The sequence below is a fragment of the Pungitius pungitius genome, chromosome 4, assembly GCF_949316345.1.
Source record: "Pungitius pungitius chromosome 4, fPunPun2.1, whole genome shotgun sequence".
Taxonomy (NCBI): Eukaryota; Metazoa; Chordata; class Actinopteri; order Perciformes; family Gasterosteidae; genus Pungitius; species Pungitius pungitius.
This window is the reverse complement of record NC_084903.1, coordinates 2,937,801-2,959,543: the sequence shown is the minus strand read 5'-3', so window position 1 is coordinate 2,959,543 and position 21,743 is coordinate 2,937,801. Positions and strand designations below refer to the sequence as shown.

The 21,743-nt window shown below is 43.3% G+C and overlaps 2 protein-coding genes across 3 annotated transcripts; one reads left to right on the top strand and one right to left on the bottom strand.

The window, feature by feature from the left end:
- Positions 1-7,760: 7,760 nt before the first annotated feature.
- syap1 (synapse associated protein 1) lies at positions 7,761-11,279 on the bottom strand. The gene is made up of 9 exons (XM_037448840.2): positions 10,941-11,279; positions 10,528-10,646; positions 10,316-10,382; positions 10,022-10,095; positions 9,781-9,920; positions 9,537-9,688; positions 8,688-8,737; positions 8,423-8,582; positions 7,761-8,320 (listed from the first exon to the last, which is right to left on the bottom strand). Exons 1-9 carry the CDS (start codon positions 11,143-11,145, stop codon positions 8,190-8,192), a joined length of 1,098 nt encoding a protein of 365 aa, XP_037304737.2. The 5' UTR covers positions 11,146-11,279; the 3' UTR covers positions 7,761-8,189.
- A 5,628-nt stretch (positions 11,280-16,907) lies between these two features.
- phospho2 (phosphatase, orphan 2) lies at positions 16,908-19,859 on the top strand. 2 transcript variants are annotated; one of them, XM_037448856.2, is made up of 4 exons: positions 16,908-16,993; positions 17,453-17,546; positions 17,720-17,814; positions 17,910-19,859. In XM_037448856.2, the coding sequence occupies exons 2-4, from the start codon at positions 17,476-17,478 to the stop codon at positions 18,464-18,466; spliced, it is 723 nt and encodes a 240-aa protein (XP_037304753.2). In that variant the 5' UTR covers positions 16,908-16,993; positions 17,453-17,475; the 3' UTR covers positions 18,467-19,859. The 2 variants fall into 2 exon arrangements, with proteins under 2 accessions (XP_037304753.2, XP_037304764.2); XM_037448867.2 differs by having other exon boundaries at positions 16,962-16,993; positions 17,695-17,814.
- The last annotated feature ends 1,884 nt before the right edge of the window (positions 19,860-21,743 follow it).

Here is a 21,743-nt window from a genome sequence, read left to right as displayed (position 1 = left end):
CACACAAAGAAGAAGATGACAGTAAAAAAAAAAGGGGAGAAAAAAACCACAGCACAAGTTAGTGATCTTATCATCATCAGACATCAGACATTGTGGGTGACTTCCCTTCCTTAATAGATGAGCTATTAGGCCTGCCGTTAACAGGGCAAGGTGCAGCAAAGCATGTGGGAGCAGGCTGGTCTGCAAGAACAGTGTCCCAGCTTGTATACACTGGCCCATAAGGTGTGCAGCCTCCTGTCAAAAAGCTCCAAATATGGGCAGGCTTCCCAACAGGAAATGAAGCACAGCACTTTCTGATTCAGTCCTATAGCTGGTCTAATATCCTGTCATTTTGGTTACCCAAAGGATCATACCCAGAAAATGCTTCATGGAACAAACATTTATAGAAGGTTTTTGCCTCGGAGTGTGAGTTTATTTGAGCGCAGATGGCCTGCACTGTGAAGGGACACCTCCGAACTGACAAAGGTATTAACACCTGTAAGGACAAAACCCTGACTCCAACACACGTTACATACAAGGTCTCTAAATATCACCCTGCTTCCATATCTCAAAGCTGACCTTGACCCACATTCTCTCCAGCCAGCAATGTGTTCTCTCTAGACCAATAATGTTTCATTTTTATTCTTAACAGAGGACATTTTTGTATGATATGAAATGCTTTTTACAATGCTAGGCGCTCACAGGCCTCCCTTTGTGGTAAGGTTGCTACATATGGAAGTTAAGGCATTAATGTGCCAGCCAATTACTTATTGCTAAGTAGAGATTTAGCTGGACACAGCAGCCAATCTCATACAGCATTTACAGCAATTCCGCTCTGCCCTCACATGAAGCCTATAGCTGATTACAGCAAAAACAACGGCGTTGCTGCAGAAGCCTATCAGCACCCCCGCACCCCCCCCCCCCCTGTTCTGCTTCAGGAAAACACTGTTAGCGCTTTTAGCTGCGAGCCAACAGCTCTGCAGTCGCCACGTAGAGAGCCGTAGAGAGAGGCAGTTGAGATGGTCCCAATCTCGTATTTAGCACCCTTTAAAATTCACCAACAATAGTTTAGGACTTTATGACAGTGCGGTCATAAAGGCTATGAGGCCAGCATCAAAGCCACAGCTTTACAGGGGTTTAAATCAGCTCTTCACCTGTTCTTTGCAGTGTCTGCAGGTTCTACTTTCGGTCCTTCCATTTCACTTGTCAGTAAATAGGTTGTCAATATGGATATATCATTCTGCACTGCTAGAAGTCAGACATAGGAAAACATTAGGACAAATACTTAGCCTATTTAGTAACACTGCCACGCCACCACGCGCAACCTTTGATCTGAGAACAAAAGCCAAAATGGTGCTTGTACAGTACAACAGGAAGTTGTTGTCTAATATCAGCGTGTTGGTTTTGCCGCCAGCAAACACCTTTCATGGCAAACTTCTAAAGCTAAGGGACATTTTGCAAAGATCTTTTGTCTCTCTTATGTAACATGCTGTCTTTTCTCCATCGTATGAGGACAGTTTGTTCTCTCTGCAAAGAAGCTGCCGGAAACCAAATTTTGTAATTGAGGTCGAGGTGAGAGCGGTAGGCGTTCTGAGCATCCCTGCAGCTCGTCTCCTCAACTCTTCAACTCCTCGCCCGGTCTCTCGTTTTTCCCCCCTCCCCCCTCCAACCGCGGACGTTTCGGCCCAAATCCCTCTTCGTCTGACACCTTTTAACCTTTTTCTGTAGCTTTCAGCGTTTATGAATATTCTTTCCTGTATGCACACTGACAGGCGATGGAGAGTGATCCATTTTAGTGGTGAATGAGACAATAACAATAAGTGTGACCACACCACATGAAAGACACACTCAATAATGGGTTAGTCCCAACAGGATTATCTCTTTGTTTGAAATGCGGGCGCGGATATCTCAAGGTAACGTTGGCAACACACACACACACACAGGACTACCATTATGCATTATTGAAAGATTGTTAAACCATCCTCACGCACAAGCACTAAACTAAACACACATGGGTCCTCATCTGCCCGGCTTTGTCACCATGGTGACAACAACTTGTGTGACCTGCTAGAGGCCAGCTGGTGACTGTGACGGGGACTGCGAGTGTGTGTGGGAGAGAGAGACACAACAAAGAGGCGACCCGCTGAGCCGCGCGGAGAATTACTCATTCAGCGGGTCTGTTTCTTCCCATCATGTGCTGACGCACACACTTTAAATCACGAGGAGAAGACTGAAAGCGCAGCACGCATCAGCATATTGAGTATCGATCCTCGTATCGATTGACCAGTTGCAAAACAGCATTTATTCCCCGATTCATTTTAGCACCCCAACTGCGTGGGGGGGGCCGAGTTGACTCCACAGACAGCGGACCATCTGTTTCCTCCCCTCCAGCACCGAGACGTATGGAGCGTGTAGAGACATGACCTGGCTGTCTGCTTGGCAATGGCACAGCAATGTGTTCTTCTCTTTTTTTGTTTGCTTCATGATTACAGACTTTCTACTATGAAAACATGCAGGCCCCCCCCCCCCCCCCCCCCCACCACCACCGCCATTCCTCACGTACTTAGTCACTCTCTCGACCGGCTTCCCCTTTCTGCCCTCGGCTCCACCTCACAAACACACATAGTAAACCCTGCTTCTTCAGCCCTGTCCCGATAACTCATCCAGCCTTCTGACCCCGACCCCGTCTTTTCCCAGTGACTCTTTTAAACTGTCTGTTTGCATTGAGGAAAATATAATACTGCTGTTGTCGAGCTATATTTGGGTATGTACCTCACCTGTTAAACAATGTCTCCAAAATGAAGACAATGAATGGATACAGACTGGTTCGACGTATAGGGAGATGTGCTCATTTACGGTCCTACCATGAGTTAGATGAGAAGATTGATACCCCTGTCGGGTAATATTCAAGCAAGAGTCTCTAGACAATCTCATTTTTCTTTAATTTCATTCAAGAATGAAATTAAAGCTCAAGATTTACTGTATAGTTAATACAGGAGAGCCCTGGGTTTATTTCATGGTTGGTTATCTTTAATAGAAATGTACAGAATGCAGTGATAACCATATCCCTTCATGTACTTTAGCTAATACGATGGTCAGACAATATAAAAGCAGGCCAACATACCACAAATAGAAAAATGATCTTTTCTTTGGTTTGACCAAATGTTGCTGAAGGAGGGATCCCAGCCTAACCGTATCCTTCACCTCATCTTCTGGCAGAAAGCCTCCTGTTTACTTGAAGAGATCCATGGAGGCTTATATTCACACGAGGCATGAGTGGTTTCAATCTCTTGATCTGACTCTCAGCCACAAAGTGGCAATTCCTCACACTTTTGACTATTTGTGATTCAGGTTCAAACTAAATGTCTTTCATACAGTCATCTTACCAGTGAGAAGTCACAGTAGATGTGGTACATTTCTTACTCATCAGATGTGGAGTCTGCGCTGTGGTACCTTCAGGCTTCACACTGCTGCCCCTGTTCTTTCCCAATATGCGTTCCTGTCTATACTTCTTTAAACAATACCAAACTGCATTCATTTCTTCTTTGGGTATTCAAAGTAAATTGTCATGCCTACGTAGAAGTGGGAGGAGAAGTTACAAAGATGTACGTTAAGATAGACTTAAAAAGTGTGAAGAATGACATGCTAAACGTCTCCATCCTCCTCAGCATCCGTCTTCCCCTCCCCAAGTTGGGCAGCATCACCATAAAGGTCTTGATGAATTGAAAGGATAGTGCATGTTATATGGCTGCAGACATACAAATAAAGACACAGAAAAAAAGGGAACTAACAGAGGAACTAACATGACATGGTGTTCCAACCACAGCCCCAGAGCAGAGAGACAGAGCGAGAGAGAGAGATAAAAAAAAAGACTTGAAGTGCCAGGTGGAGAGATGTGTATCTAGGGTAAAAAGTATATCAGATGATGGTCTGTTACAGCCGGAACAGGTGACCAAACCTGTATGCTGGGCCATCGTGGATGAGGTGATAAATGACGATAGCATGAAAACGAGCGTGGCATCTGCTATAAAAAAACCCCTGTCAGATACTTCCAACAGTCGGAGAGTTGAAATTCTTGCTGCAGATGTGCATGAAACGCTGTTAGGAGACCTCCACATCAAGCCTCCAACACCGCTTATTCCGCATTCTGCTGTCAGAAATGTCTGCTGAGCACCAAGACCTGCTTTGGCATAATGACGTGAGGTGGCTGTCCAAAGGCAAAGCACTGGAGCGTTGCTGTGGTCTCAGAGAGGACATCATAACTTTCCTCCTCCGCCGCAGCAGGAAGCAAAAGAAAGGCAGAAACGCACTTGAGTCGCATTCTGGACGACAACTTCATGGCTGATGCCTGCTTTCTGAGCGACATGTTCAAACACCTGAATGATCTCAATTTGGGACCACAAGGCAGAGTCATCGACCTTGTGGGACGGATGCGCGCATTCCAAGTTGAACTGGACCTTTTCGCAACTGATTTGCTGGACTTGTTCTGCCCTCAGAGGTGGCCGTTTCTGCCAGAGACCCGTTCACTGTTGCAAATAGAAGGGGACGTGTCCGCCCGGGCAAAGGAAGTGGTCCCTTCCATTGACGAGGGGAAATTCTTATTGACTTATTGACATGAAGTCATCTGTAACCATGGCACAGGAGCTCCGCACTGACGGGCCTGCAATGGTTTGGACAGATGTCAACGTGCATCAGTTCCCTAAACATTAAGAAAGTAGCGGTCGTCATCCTCAGTATGTTTGGATCAACGTACACATGTGAGTCAACTCTTGTTGCTCCCTGACTGACCGCACTCTCCATCAATGCCTCCGGATTGCATTGACAACTTTACGAGCCTAAAGTCACTGCTCCCGTTCGAAACAAAAAATGTCACTTCTCCCACTAAGTCAGCAGGGTAAATGTAGCCTACCTACATCAATATAATGTGGGATGTGTAACAAAGGCATGCATGATCACACATGGTGGTGATTTAAAAAATGTTCCCTCAATGTGCAGTAGTACACCTTGTGTAGTTATAGTTGTGAATACTGTGCACTTTTTATTTGTATGCACTTTGAGATGTTCCCGCATGGGTCAAATATGAGCAAGATGTTTTGTTTTATGCACTTTGTGATCAGATAGGTCAGATATGTAGCCTCGGTAGTGTTGGAATTTTCAATCCCCCCGAGTTGGTTGATGAGAAGAGTTGAAAGTTGAAAAGTTAACATTTACTTAGAAGAGAAAAAGATACCTGGAGACTACTTACGTATCGCAAAGTGATCCATCCAAGAGTCTGCCTGTTGTCCAACTCTGGCGCTTTTTTACAATCTCCTCGCGTCCTTGAAGACTAGTTTGAGCTGGTTCTGGTCTCAAACGCCTATTGTCCAAGATGCCCAGGTGTCCCCCCCTGTACCATCCTGTGCAAAGGAGTACTGTGTCAGATAGGGATATGGTCAGAGCGTTATCTCCTGCATTGTCAAAACACCTCTTGACTGACAGACATACTGCAGCTAGAAGGAAAAGTGAAAAGGAAAGAATACAAATAAAAACACAAATTGTGACATACACTCACCGGCCACTTTATTAGGTACACCTGTCCAACTGCTCGTTAACACTTAATTTCTAAGCAGCCAATCACATGGCGGCAACTCAGTGCATTTAGGCATGTAGACATTGTCAAGACAATCTCCTGCAGTTCAAACCGAGCATCAGTATGGGGAAGAAAGGTGATTTGAGTGACTTTGAACGTGGCATGATTGTTGGTGCCAGAAGGGCTGGTCTGAGTATTTCAGAAACTGCTAATCTACTGGGATTTTCACGCACAACCATCTCTAGGGTTTACAGAGAATGGTCCGAAAAAGAAAAAACATCCAGTGAGCGGCAGTTCTGTGGGCGGAAATGCCTTGTTGATGCCAGAGGTCAGAGGAGAATGGCCAGACTGGTTCGAGCTGATAGAAGGGCAACAGTGACTCAAATAACCACCCGTTACAACCAAGGTGGGCATAAGAGCATCTCTGAACGCACAGTACGTCGAACTTTGAGGCAGATGGGCTACAGCAGCAGAAGACCACACCGGGTGCCACTCCTTTCAGCTAAGAACAGGAAACTGAGGCTACAATTTGCACAAGCTCATCGAAATTGGACAATAGAAGATTGGAAAAACGTTGCCTGGTCTGATGAGTCTCGATTTCTGCTGCGACATTCGGATGGTAGGGTCAGAATTTGGCGTCTACAACATGAAAGCATGGATCCATCCTGCCTTGTATCAACGGTTCAGGCTGGTGGTGGTGGTGTCATGGTGTGGGGAATATTTTCTTGGCACTCTTTGGGCCCCTTGGTACCAATTGAGCATCGTTGCAACGCCACAGCCTACCTGAGTATTGTTGCTGACCATGTCCATCCCTTTATGACCACAATGTACCCAACTTCTGATGGCTACTTTCAGCAGGATAATGCGCCATGTCATAAAGCTGGAATCATCTCAGACTGGTTTCTTGAACATGACAATGAGTTCGCTGTACTCAAATGGCCTCCACAATCACCAGATCTCAATCCAATAGAGCATCTTTGGGATGTGGTGGAACGGGAGATTCGCATCAAGGATGTGCAGCCGACAAATCTGCGGCAACTGTGTGATGCCATCATGTCAATATGGACCAAACTCCCTGAGGAATGCTTCCAGCACCTTGTTGAATCTATGCCACGAAGAATTGAGGCAGTTCTGAAGGCAAAAGGGGGTCCAACCCGTTACTAGCATGGGGTACCTAATAAAGTGGCCGGTGAGTGTACATCTCACAGTAGGCCCAGGCAAGAGGTGCTTAGGTCAGTTTCTTTTCTTTTGTAAGTGGAAAAAGTAGGAGCTACCTCAGATTCTGTTCAGTTAGCTCTTTTGTTGTCTATGCACCTTTTGGCTGTGCAAACTGACCAAAGTCAAAAGAGAAAAAAATGAATAAATGTTTTTCAATACATTTTGTGTTGGTTTTAAAATTTGTCATCACGAGCTGCTTCGCCACTTGGAATCAGGAAACGTTTATTGCCATAATATGTTAGACATACATGGAAATTGTCTTGGCGGTTGGTGCATGATTGACTAACCTTTCTCGATTTGAAAATCTGGCCCAACTGAATTTGTAATTGAATAACCCTGTACTAGAGTTTAAAAATACTTTTGTTGAAGTATCAACTCAAGCTTTTTACATTACATTACATGTCATTTAGCTGACGCTTTTATCCAAAGCGACTTACAATAAGTGCATTTCCACATAGAGATACAAACTCAGAAGAACAAGTAACAAGAAAGTACAATTTTCATCAAATAAGCCGTTTCAAAACATGTTATAGAAAAGTACAATTTATGTGCTACTTTTACTTAAGTAAAAGTGTAAAAGTACCGGTTTCAAAACTACTTAAAGTAAAAAACGAGCCGAAATGAAATGGGAGTAACGAGGCAATTTTTAAAATGTAAGGAGTAGAAAGTCTGAAAAATACCACTGCCCAGGTGGAAGGAGGAGACGAGCCCCCACCCCGCCGCCATGAGCTGATCGTCCACCTCACTGCTCTGTCGGGAGTCTGCACCGACACCCTGGTGCTGGAGACCCACTGGACCCAGTGGACCCAGGCTGGATCACTGGAGGACAGGTTGATGTACGATGACATGATGTATGATGATATGATGTACTGTATGTTGCCCGTAAAGACAGGTAAATATGTTTTTTAAGGATGACAGGTTCAACAGTAAATATTTCAGGCACAGAAACAAAAGAAAAAACAGACACAAACAAAGGTTTGTGATGCAAAATCGGTATTGTGTTTGAATCCGCTTTATTTACAGAAATTTAACTTTAGATTTGACTTTACTAGAACTACAGGACAGTTTACTGTACAGCGCACCAGAAAGCAGCAGTGGAAGCAGAAATACACCATCATTTTATGTCATTGCAAACAAACAACCTTCCATTATAAAATGTACTATACTTGTACAGGAGCGCCCTCTAGCAGCATGTTCTCCCTTCAGAAAGAAAGAGGGGAAAGCGAGTAGATAAAAGTAGGAAGGAGCGAGCAAGTGTCGTTACTTCATCTGATCCGCCCGGATGAACCCTTATCGGATCTACACCGTGGCCGCTTTACGAAATGAGTGATCACAGTGGGGTCACAGAGAGTTTGGAAGCCCCTCCCTCCCTCCCCCCTTTGCGCCATCGGGTCGCGGTTCCGCCGCTCCGTGCCGGATGGGCCTAGCTGTCGTCGGCCTGCAGCATCTTCTCGATCTCTTGGTCCCACTGGTCGTCCTTGTGGTCCTCCTCGGTCACCACCTCGTACTCCTGGAGCTCCTGCTGCAGCTCCTTCTCCCAGTCCGCCGTCTCGTCTGAGTGGGGGGGGGGGAAAGCAGGGTCGTTTACTCCACGCTTGTAGTGAGGCTACATAAAGGCCGAGCAGCGCGTCGAGGGCCAAAGAACGAGAAGCTGACCCTCTGGAGAGGGGACGCTGTCCTTCTTGTCCAGCACCAGCTGCTCCATCTCTTTCCTCAGGTCCTCCTGGTCGATGCCCGTCGAGTCGAAGGCGTCGCTCACGAACTCGGACACGCCGGGACTCGTGGACATCTCCTCCTCGGCCTCCTCCCGCGGCGGCTGAGCGTCACGGAGACGGACGGGACGGGAAAAAGGGACTGCACTCGTCTTTGGGGATTTTTGGAATGACTGTTGGGAAGCTTTTGTGTATTTCAGTGCTCTTACCTTCGCTGTGTCGCTGATGGAAACCGGGGGCGTTTTTGGTCTCACGCTGTCTGCACGGAGAACCACACAATGCTCACAAACTTTCCAGGCTAAGTTCCAGGCAGATCATTCGCCCTCCCCACTGGAAGGGGAGGGGCCGTCTGCTTCTTCAGGCACTTTTTATTGTCTCGCACTTATTTGAATGTGTTGTAACGTAACAGGTTATGGAGCTCATTATGTCCCTGCGGACAGAAGGATCCTTTCTCTGTTGCGCTCTCTGGGGCTAATATGTGATACAAAGGTGTGATACATTCATTTAGGGTATCTGGTGATCTTATTTATCGTCTGATATATTTTGCATAAGAGTTTGCTAGATGTCAAAAGTACTTTTTTTGCTTCTGCCTGATGAAGTTCATTCTGTGTGCAGCAGCCATTCAAAGCTCGGTGCTGTGCGTCAGGGGTGTGCAGTTAGGGATGTCAAAACAATACCGGTGCCACAAAACGACAATTGCCGACATTAAAGAAAGGCTTTTTTGTTATTGACAAGGCAATTTCTATTTTTTTCTTCAAATTGAACACGATATACTGTTTAAAGCATACTGTAAATATGAATAAATACAAAACATTCGGCTTCAAACAACAGCTTCAGACTTCTTAACTTCAAACTATGACCAATATATTAACTGTTAACAACAGTTTACACTTACAGTGTGTCCCTCTGTAAGAACCGGAAGTGTAAATATTATTGAAATTGAAGTTTTTTTACACTACGATGTCAATCGGCTCAGGCACCAATAGGGCACTGTTTTTTGGTACCCAACCCTATGTGTAGTTCATGCAAATAGAGAGAAATGTGGAGGTCGGTCCGACCTGTGAAGATGACGTCATCAGGCGAGACACCGGCCCCTCTGTCCTCGCCGTCCTTCTGATGCTGCTGGGCCGCCAGCGCGGTGAGCTGAGCCGACTGCTTCACCAGAGACACCCGGTAGAAATAATTCCTCCAGAAAACCTCTTCCTTCACGCTGCCGAACACACCACACGTCACATCAGCGTTTGGACGTCAACCCCGAGGGTCACATACACACACACACACGCGCGCTGGGAGAGTACTGACTGTTTGGGAACCAGGTCGAATCGCATGCGGTTGAGGAGCTGGTCCTCCTCCAGCATCACTGCAGCCAGAGGATACATCTGCTCCATGTCGAAGTGGAACTGGACACCAGCAGGAGGGTCGCGCAAGAAATTTCTCTTGTCCTGCAATCAGCGGCCCGGAGAGGTGGGTTTGAACAAAGGTGTAAATATCAGGGTATAAAGAGCGTTAACGTCACAGATGTGACACAATGTCTCTTGCTTACAGCTGACAGAGCGAGGATCTGCTGCATGATGGTCTCCTCCTCGTTGTAGCCGACCCAAGGAGGCACGGCGGCATCTGGGCACAAACATGGAAGACTTAAGACACAGGGCCAACTGTGTGAAAGATTGAGGTTCCCTTCCCTCCCACTGCTTCTAGAAGCAGTGTCTCACACACAAAAACAGGGCGTGTAAAGCGAGTGACCACATCACAGGCTGGGTTGTCAGAGAGGTTTACTCTTGATGTCGTGTTACAGAGTCTAATATTGTAAAGAACATTCCTTCGAGTCAGACCTTACCAGATTTTTTGGCCTTCTTCTCTTGGACGAACTTCTGTTGTTCCTTCTGAAAGTCTCCAAGGAAAGTCTAAGCCCCCACACAAACACACACACATTACAGAAGAGTAAGGGGCAGGAGGAACCATGTCTAATGGAATGTTGTCCTGCTCAAATACAGAGTTTTCTCCCACGTGGTGCCAAACTTGTCTAACAGGGTGACATGAGCAACTTGCCTTGTCGATGATGCCATCGATTTTGCCCTCTTCAACCGTCTTCTTGATGTTCTGAGCAGTCTCCACCACCGACTCGGAGATCTTCTTGGTGGCACTGGACGCAAAGCTGAAGATGTAATCTTTGGAGAAGAGAAGACAGCTTGGGTGAGTTAATTATCATCATTATCATCATCATCATCATTATTATCACCACCACAATAACAATCATCATCATCATCATCATAATAATAGTCATCATGATCATTAGATTGTGGGACTATTGCCAATAGGCATCGCAACAACAACAACAGAGTAACAATGTTGTTGTTAGCATAGCACCAAATCCTGCAGTCTCTCAGAAGCATTCAGCTAATCACTTAGCTTAGCTAGTTTCTTTTCCCTTTCTCGCAAACAAAAAGCAGCTTCTTTCTCACCACCAAGTCCTTGGCCGTGCTCGGAGATGTCTCGGTCTGCCTCCGGGTCTCCGCCGCCGTCAGCTGGCCGCTGTTTGTTTACCTCGTTTTGTGCTTCCACCACCTTTTCTTCCTGCTCCACCGCACGCAGGTCGTCCGTGTCGCCCGACGTCCCGCTGCGCGTCTGGTTCTCCAGACCCAGCCACGTCCCGAAGCCCCTGAACATGTTGGTCGCGATGCCGTGACACGTATTTATCGTTAAGGTCGAGAAAAAGCCACAAACACAGCAGACTGTGATTCTTCGCTCTACGCAACCAGTAAATGCGCTGACAGCTTTTCTTCTTCTCGCGTTAGGTTTTGTGCGAGTGACGTGTTTGAGTGTTGCTGCCCCCGAGTGGCCGGAGGAGGAGTGGTCAATTAATGCACTGAAAACTGCAATAGTTTAGGCAATAATATTACCGTAAGTATTTATTAAAAAAATCCCTAACGCTCATTAAACATGCAACGTAAAGTATATGTTTAATGTGACAAAGGAACGACTGTTCTTTGATAATGATCGTGACAGTGGTTACTATGAAAGACTTTGTGCGATTTAACCGTTAGGTGGAAAAGGCGGTGGCGGTGGAAAAGTTTGGTTGGAAGCGGAAGCGAGAAGTTGCAAGCGGCGAGTTTACGGTTTGGGCTGTGTTTGAGGCGGAAAAACAGCGAGAGGAAGGAAGCAGCTATTTGCTGGCTGGAACACAAAGTGTATACGTGTACGGTGTGGGTGAGTTAAATCGAGTAGGAAGTCGGGTGGGATAGTATCGGCCGACGGCCTGTATAGGTCCGGTAGCGGTACTATCTCACACCCGCAGCCTCTTGATTGAATTAAAAATAAATAAATAAATAAATAAAAACTTAAATGGAGCTGCATCAGGGGAGACAGGAGGAGGATAGTATGGAGTATAGTGGAATGGAGGAAAATGGAAGTGATGGGAGGAGGGAAAGTGATTGGGAGGAGGTAGGGAAAGTGCGTAGGGAAAAGGAGGTTAGTCGTAAAAGAAAGAAGAAAAAAGATTGTGCTAGTTCTAATGGGACGGAAAGCGAAGAAGATAAAAGGAAAGCCCCTAAAGCAGGAATGCTTAATGTAGTGGTGCGACTTGAGGGAGAAGGAGTTAAAAAAATGGACCCGCTTAAGCTAACTAAGATAATAAGGGAAAAAGTAGGAGAGGTGAAGTATGCAAGGATTCTGGGAGATGGAAATCTACTTGTAGGATGTAATAATGAAGAGCAAATGGAAAAAGCAAAGAAGATGAAGTGTATAGGAAAAGTAAAAATAGAAAAAGTAGTAAGAGTGGGGGAGAAAAGAAGTGGAGGAAGTAAGGGAGTGATATATGGAATCTTACTTACTGTGAATATGAAAGAGTTTGTAGAGAATCTGAAATTGAAGAATAGATCAGTAAAAAGTGCAGTAAGAATGACAAGGGGGGTGGAAAAAACGGAAACCCAGTCTGTGTGGATTGACTTTGAAACAAAGGAGGTACCAAAAGAGGTATACTATGGATTTTTGAGGTACACCATAAGGGTGTATGTGCCTAAACCATTGAGATGCTATAACTGTCAAGAATTTGGGCACATGGCTCATGTCTGTAAAGGAAAGAGAAGGTGTGCTAGATGCACTGGGGATCATGAATATGGAAAGTGTGGAGACGTAAGACCAAAGTGTTGTAATTGTGGAGGGGATCATAGTGTGGCCTTTTGGGGGTGTGAAGTGATGAAGAAGGAAGTTAAAGTACAACAGATAAAAACACAGGTAAACGTCTCATATGCTGAAGCTGCTAAAAGAGTGGAAAAGGAAAAGAATAATCAGAGCGAAGGAGCTGAAAAAAGGGTAGTACGAGAAGATCATCAAGAAAAGAAGGAGAAATGGGAAGAGAAGAAGAAAATAGTGACATTCATAGCAGGGGTGATAAATGCTACGGCTGAAGTTAGGTCTAAAACGGAAAGAATTCAGATTATTGTTAAAGCAGCAATACACCATTTAGATATGGCAGGATTAAAGTGGGAAGAAGTTAGGGATGAACTTAGTGTACAGTCGAGTCAAGAGACAGCATGGGTGGGCTAATCATTTTAGTAATGTTAATCCTACAGTGGAATGCAAGAAGCTTGATCGCGAATGGGCAGGAGTTTAAGCAATTTGTTGGGAGTAGAAAAGAAAAACCAGATGTAATATGTGTCCAGGAATCCTGGTTAAAGCCAAATTTGGAGTTTATAATATATGGATACATATCAGTTAGACAAGATAGGGAAAATGGTGGTGGAGGGGGATGTATAACATTTATAAGGCAAGGGATGCCGTATAGAGTGTTAGGTATAGGTAAGGAGCAAGAGTATGTAGTAGTAGAAACGTGGGGGGAAAGGGAAAAAATGATAATTATAAATTATTACAATCCATGTAGGAAGTTAGAATTAATCAAATTAGTGGAAATAGAGGGACAAGATAATAATAATATTGTATGGTGTGGGGATTTCAATGCACATAATACATTGTGGGGTAGTGAGAAAATGGACAGTAATGGACAAGTAATCGAAGAACTATTGGATGAGAAAAACTTAGTGTGTTTAAATGATGGAAGTAAAACGAGGATAGAGGTTAAGACTGGGAAGGAATCTGCACTGGATCTAACAATGGTATCTAGTAGGATAGCAGCGATATGTAAATGGAGTGTGTATAAAGAAGGAACAATAGGTAGTGATCACTATCCAGTACTGTGTGAACTTAATATGGCAGTATCTCAAAGTGTAGGAAATAGAGGAGGAAGATGGGTTTTTGAGAAGGCTAATTGGGAAAAATTCCAGCAGGAAAGTGACAGGTACCTGAACCAGATTGAATATAATGATGATATAGAGACACTGGAAAGTAAAATTAAAGAAGGTATAATAAGGGCAGCAATGGAAACAATTCCAAAAAGTAAAGGTAATGTGAAGAGGAAAATAGTACCATGGTGGAATGAGGAATGTAAAGAAGCAGTTAGAAATAGAAATAAAGCATTTAAAGTAATGAAAAGAACACATCATTTTATGCATATGATTCAATATGAGTATGCTCAGGCAATAGTAAGGAAAACAATTAGACATGCAAAAAGAACGCATTGGAGGAAGTATTGTAGTACAATTGGGAGTACAACTCAGATTGGAGAGGTGTGGACAATGATAAAGAAGATGGGTGGTGAAAGAAGAGAATGGAATTATCCAGTTTTAAATAGTGGAAATGAAATTGCAGTGACGAATAAAGAAAAAGCTGAAATATTAGCAAATACATTTGCTGAGGTGCACAGCTCTGATAATATGTCTGAGGAAGAGAAGAGAGGCAGAGAAAAAACTAAATCTGAAAATGCAGAGGCACTTGCAGAGATGGGAAAAGTAGAGGATGAGCTAAATGTATTATTTAATATGGGAGAACTAAATCGGGCAATGGCCAAAGCTGGGAAGACGGCGCCAGGAAAAGATGACATTTGCTATAGCATGTTGAAATGTTTAAGTGAAAAGGGGAAAGAAAAATTGTTGATGCTGTATAACAAAGTGTGGGAGAAAGGTAAATTACCAAAGAGCTGGAAGGAGGCAATTATAGTTCCGATAAGGAAACCTGGGAAGGACGCTAGTAAACCAGCAAGCTATAGGCCTATTGCCCTGACTTCGCATAGTTGTAAATTAATGGAAAGAATGATAAATGAGAGGCTAATGTATATTATGGAAAAAAGGGGTATGATGGCTGAATGTCAAAGTGGGTTTAGAAAAGGTAGAAATACTATGGATGCAATACTGTGTTTAGAAGACAACATAAGAAAAGCACAAGTAAACAAAGAGACAACAGTAGCAGTATTTTTTGACGTAGAAAAAGCATATGATATGTTATGGAGAGAGGGATTAATGATTAAATTATATAATATGGGAATTAGAGGAAATCTTCTGAACTGGATTAAGGATTTCCTGGAAGGAAGAACAATCCAGGTTAAAGTAGGGGAAGACTTGTCAAGGGAGCAGGGTGTAGAGAACGGAACACCTCAGGGGAGTGTTGTAAGTCCCACATTGTTTTCAATAATGATTAATGATATATATATGTAGACATACCAATGGATATGGGAAGATCGCTATTCGCGGATGACGGGGCAATATGGAGAAAAGGAAGAAATATCGAACATATAGTTAAAAAGATACAAGAAGGGGTCCAACAGGTTGAAAAGTGGGGAACAAAGTGGGGTGTTAAATTTTCTGTAGAGAAAACTAAAGTGATGTTTTTTACAAGGAAGAAAATCAAGGAAAATATAAATGTTAAACTATATGGAAGTAATTTAGAGAGAGGTAAAACATTCTGTTTTTTAGGAGTACAATTTGACACAAGGTTAACATGGAAAGAGCATATTAAAAATATAGAAGATAAGTGTAAGAAAGTAATAAATATAATGAGATGTTTAACAGGAACAGAATGGGGAGCAGATTATAACTCATTGAAATACATATATGTGAGGTTAATAAGACCAAGAATGGATTATGGAAGTATGGTGTATGGATCAGCGACCAAAACGTTACTTAGGAGGCTTGATGTAATACAGGCAAAAGCATTGAGATTATGTTTAGGAGCAGTTAAGACATCGCCAGTGTGTGCTCTACAGGTGGAAGCGGGAGAAATGCCATTGAGCATGAGACGAAAACAATTGATGGTAAATTATTGGGTTAATCTAAAAGGACATGGGGATAGTCATCCAACTAAAAGAATATTACAAGATAATTGGGAAAGGGAGAGAGTACAACAGCTCAGTTTTGGGTGGATAGGGGATCAAGCAGCTAGAGAATTGGGAGTATTTGAAAAGGAATTCTGCTCAACTGTAATATGGCCTGACACTCTGGTATGGAAGTTAGAAACAATGACGGTTGATTTTAAATTAAATCGGGCAAAAAAAGAAAGGAAGAATATTGATTTGGTAGCGGAATGTTATAGACATTTAGAGGTTAAATATAAAGAATATGTTCAGATCTATACAGATGGATCAAAGGATCCAGGAACGGGAAAGACCGGATCTGCAGTTTACATTTTGAATCAAAGAGATGAGATAAGTAGACGAACCACAAATGACCTGAGTGTGTATGCAGTTGAGTTATATGCTATATTGATGGCACTAGAATGGATTGAGGAAAACAAAATAAAAAAAGCTTTAATTGGCAGTGATTCAATGTCAGCTTTATACAGTCTCATGACTGGTGTGTCTAAGAGCCATCAGGATTTATTGTATGCTATATTGACAATCTATACTAGAATAAAAGGAAAAAGTTACGAAATTCAAATGGCTTGGATTCCTGCTCATATTGCCGTTGTGGGAAATGAGAGAGTCGACAAGTTAGCCAAACAAGCTGTTAAAAAAGAGTGTATTGAGGCAAATATTAAGCTGTCAAAATCTGAGGGAAAGAGTGTAATATGGAAAGAAACCATTAGAAATTGGCAACAGCAGTGGGATAGGGAAAATAAAGGAAGACATTTGTACACTATTCAAAATAAAATTGGGATTGTGAAGAAAAGGGGAGGAAATAGAAGAGAAGAAATTGTTATGAGCAGGTTAAGGATAGGGCACAGTAATTTGAACAGCACACTTCATATTATAAGGAAGCACCCAACGGGTTTTTGTGTTTTTTGTCCGGTTGCAGAAACAATAGAGCATGTGTTAATGAATTGTAAACAGTATGAAGTACATAGGAAAAAGATGATGGAAGAGTTAGGAAAGGCTGGAGTAAAAGGGACAGGAGTGAAGGAAGTACTAGAGAGTGGGGAGAATGAACAATGTAGAGAAACTATTTTAAATTTTTTAGTAAGAACAGGTCTGGTGAAAAGAATATGAAATAAGGATATGATGTAGCAGAGAAATTAATCCGGAAGATGGCGGTAGTGCAACATAAAATGATGCAAGCTGCCGATAAACCCTAAAGAAGAAGAAGAAGAAGAAGAACCGTTAGGTGGCGGTAAAGAGCTCACGATAAAGGCAAATCTTCAAAAACACAGGACGAGGAGGAAGAGCGGTGGACCCATGTCACAACAGCCTAAGGTCGGTTTTACGATTAATGCGCTTTATGTCTTGTTAAATGGAAGGCATTTAGTCAGCTGCAGAAATGTGTAGTTGTGATTGTTATTTCCACTGAGCCTGATCAGAATGGTTACAGCGGAGGTTCCCTGGAAGGATTAGCCGGGCTGCTAGGCCGTTTACACCAGACCTCCGAACATCTGCCGTTCGCAACAGAGCGAACGTATAAAGCTAAATGGAAATTATTTATATAAAAACCTCACACTGAACTATGGTGTCGGAGTGAATGCGCGAGAGAAAGAGCGATTTGTGGAGTTTTTTTTTTTTGAACTTGTAGTGTTTTGTGCTCAGTCACGGTGAGCGCAGCTGCAACCAAATGATTAGAAACGTGCAGATATTCATCGGATATTTATAGTAACTGCGACACGTCTTGTACTTTGTGTCTCTCTCCCTCTCTCTCTCTCTCTCTCTCTCTCGAAACAGTGACGTATTTTTCCAGCTTGAACATGAAGACTCTGATGGTGTTCGACTTCGACGACACTGTGGTGGATGACAACAGTGACACTTGGGTGATTAGGTAAACCTATACTATTACACTTTAAAAATAGATTAACTGCAAACAAGTTGGCATACTTTCAATCCCGTAAAAATGAATAACTTAACAGCAATTGCACATGAAATAACCAGCGGTTAAATTCAATTAGCCATTATTTAATTCTAAGCAGATCTGCTTGTTTTCTCTCTTCCCAGATGCCTTCCAAGCAACAGCCTTCCTGACTCTGTGAAGAATTCCTACAGAAAAGGCCACTGGACTGAGTTCATGGGGAGAGTGATGAACTACATAGGTGAGTATTCATTACCTCTTCTGTAGTTTTTTTTAATGGTACCACTGACCCACCCACTATCCGGCCCTCTGATCACTTTTTACTCTTCCACGCAGGAGACCAGAAGGTCAGCCCCGAGAGGATCCGCAGCGTGATGGAGACCATCCCCTTCACCGCTGGCATGACCGACCTGCTGACGTTCATATCGGATCACAAGAGCGCCATCGACTGCATCGTCATCTCCGACTCCAACGCCCTGTTCATAGACTGGATCCTCCAGGCGTCTGGACTCCAGACGGCGGTCGACCGGGTCTTCACCAACCCGGCCGAGTTCAACGAGCTCGGGTACATGGAGGTGCGTTGCCATCACTCTCACGACTGCGAGCGCTGCCCCGTCAACCTCTGCAAGAGGAAAGTCCTGCAGCGGTACCTGTCGGAGCAGCGCGCCGCCGGCGTGGAGTACCGGCGAGTGCTGTACGCGGGCGACGGCGGGAACGACCTCTGTCCCGCCGCCTGCCTCGGGGATCGCGACGTCGCGATGCCCCGGAGGGGCTTCGCCCTGGAGAAACTGCTGGCCAAACGGGGAGACGGCGCTCCCCCGAGTGCCAAAGTGGTCGCGTGGAGCAGCGGCGCCGACATCCTCGAGGAACTCAAAGCAAGTATGCAGTCGTGACCCGGGACACGGAGAGCTCGATCAAAGTGCCAGTTGTGACTTGAAACTGAAATATTGCACTCGCAGCGCGATGGTTTAAAAAAAAATAATAATAAATGATAATAATTGTTAGCCAATATAGAGTTATATATATCACTTTTTTTAAAGTCTAATTGTGTGTAAAATCATTTTAAATTAGGTACAAATCCATAATTTACTCTGAGCTGAAATGAGGAAGTGTTTGCAAGTCTGAAATTAAAAAAAAAAAAAAAAGTTCTGCACACTAGCACCGACAGACAGGGAGTGCACGTCCGCCCGCAACAGCTACTGGCTCTTATCAGGTTTACAAGGTTGTAAACTTTGGGGTTGACCACCCCCAGTTGCCATAGCAACGTGTGTGTGGTAGTCCAGTCTAGTATTTCCCCCCCCTGAGTGTTCACGCTAAGCTACTTGACGCCGATGTTTCAATGAGAGACGCGATGGTGGTGATGATCTTCCTGCTTGAAGGCGCCTTACGTGATATTGAAGCATATCTGTGACCTCATCGGCCGCTACGTTATTGCTCTGAATATTTAAAAAGATGTGTTGTTACCATCCTTTACATTAAAACATAATTGAATCCTCCCCTTCAGCCCTTAATGTCACTACAATAGGTTTGTAAGTACAAGTTGTTAAATGTCAGTTATAATATGATTTAATGTATTGCACTTCAGCTAACTTAAAAACACATGTTGTGACATGTTGTGACCTTTGTGTAACCAGTATATATTACTTTGCAATAGGCAATAAGGTCACTGTGACAGTGAGTCATAATTCACATTCATTCATTTGGTCATTTTTTCACCTCGGCTTTTCCTTCTGTGAAAGGTCCTCAGTGAATCGAATAAATAGGGTTCTGGGCAGCAGATAGCATTTTAAAAACCACACCTTTTTTTATTAGTTCACCTCAGTTGCACATTATTGAGTAAAGATGAATTAAATTAAATTTTGTAAATGCAAAGTTGAATGGTATACGATTCACACATGGTTGGATTTGAATGTATTTTTGCTCTTTACACAATTCAGCTTAAATGTGCTGTTCTGAAATTGTGCTTTTTACTGTTTTACACCTCATCTCAGCAGTTTGTAGTCCTACGTACAATTGAATGGCATAAACAACGTATTATTCAAGAACAAAGTCCATGTCCATGTCTCAGACCTGCTGTTTTTATTCCATCAATCAAGGTTTCATTCATTCATTCACAGTATTGAAATGATCAGTGGACTAGGTCCATATATACCAGCAATGAAAAACTTGGGTACAATGTTGTTTCTCTAACGTACACAAAAGGGAAACTGTCGTGTGAATTGTTATTTGTTTTTTTTCTTTAACTTGTGATTCTAATAATCCAAATAAAATAGAAACTGTTTTTTTCCCTTCATGTCTTTGTTGAACAGTGATGGTTTGGGGTTTGGGTTGCATAGGCCAGAGTATTAATATCACTTTGCTTTTGACTTTGTATAAATAAAAAGGACCAGAAACACCTGATGAAGTCCAATAGAGGTCTATGAGGGCTGTCTGTAAATGGCTCAAATCAGCTCAACATAAAGTAAATTGACCTTTATCAATCATAGAGCATTGACTAGGTTCAACCTGCTAAGAAAAAGCATCCAGTCAGTCATCTGTCAAAATGCGCTTTCCCCTCAGCTTTCCCTGAAAAATAAAAGTGTGAAAATGGAAGAGGTTCAGAGTATAAGATGATAAGACAAGGTGCTCCTCCCGTCACTGTGACTCGTGTGTGTGAATAATACATACTGATGGGCAGGTGGCAGTGTGTGTGTGTGTGTGTGTGTTAACTCCTGTCATCAGTGTGTGGATGGGGAAACAATGACATGTATTGTAAAATGTCTTGTAGTGGTCACACAACTTAAAGAGATATACAAGTACACTCTCTCCCCCCCCCCCCCCCCGAATAGGACTTTAGTTGTCTGAAGAAAAAAAAAAATGAAAGTAAACAACACATTTTCTTCAAAAGATGATTTCAGCCATTTAGTGGTCCATTTCATGCTCTCAACACTGATTGATCCCTCTGGTGACAATCAAAATTGATTAAAAAAAACCACACATGTGAAACGTAATGACAGTTCTTGACGTAATCATTATTGATGTGTTTTTTTGCCCAAACTTCAGCCAGCAGTTAACTGAATAACCGATTTTCCTGTTTTTTTTAAATTGAGCGGATGCATCCTGTGAAGATGCAAAGATTTCCTTTCCCAATGCCGTGAGAGAAGAAGCATCACCGGATTGGCACAAATTGAGGGGGATTTAAAGACGGATTTGGAGAGGGATGCAGGGCCAACGTCTCTCAGAGACAGCTCTCGCCTAAGATCTAACCTGGTGTTATGATCCAAGACGCAGCAGGCTTTGTTTACTTTTCTGAATCCGCTCTTCAGTGGGAAGCAGCTTTAGACGAGGCTCCCTGTATTAAAGGAGGATGCTCAGTTGCATAAGTAACCGGCGGGCTCAACACTGAGGCTTTCCAACTGGGATACAAGTCCTCGAAGTTCAGACTAGTTTACTCCAAAAGTTTGGATGTTTAGGCCGGCGAGAAGGCCCAGAAACCGCTCGTGTCTGCGAATAACCGGAGATACCCTCCCATCATATTAGGACGAGAGGATGTTATGGCTACTGTTGGTAAGGCAGTAGTCCAACCACTATACATGTTAAGAATGTGTTATATTATACCATAATAAAACGAAAATACATATGTTTACATTTCAGGAGCTATGGGCACAATAATCAAGCCTTACAAAACCAGAACGTCCTTTGGAGGACCCTCCTGGGTGTGTTGTGGGCCCACTTAAAATGTGTAGTTAGTGCACAGTCCTGGAAACGTTGCCTTCACTTGTCACTACAGTTTCCATTTAATAGTTGTCCTGAAGTCCATAATAATCCTGTTGATGATTTATTTTTAGTTGGTAAGGAGCCCCACAGTCGTAATACTTTAATTTCACGCCAGGCATATTCCAAAATAAGAGCGAGTGGATTTTTATGGAGCTGCAACAACTTTGTTAAATTGATTATCTAATCCGTAGCAAAATCAATTTGCAAGGGTTTGGAAAACCAACTTATTATTTAGAGTCACACTATTTGAAGCAAAACATGGCAACACGCACTGGGTTACATTCTATGAATGTAAATGAATATATTTTTTTGACTTTTATATTTTAAGGATGTCACCTTGGACTGTTGGAAATTGCGACGGATGTTTCCTACTATCTACTGATGAAACCAACAAGACAACCAAAACAATGTGAA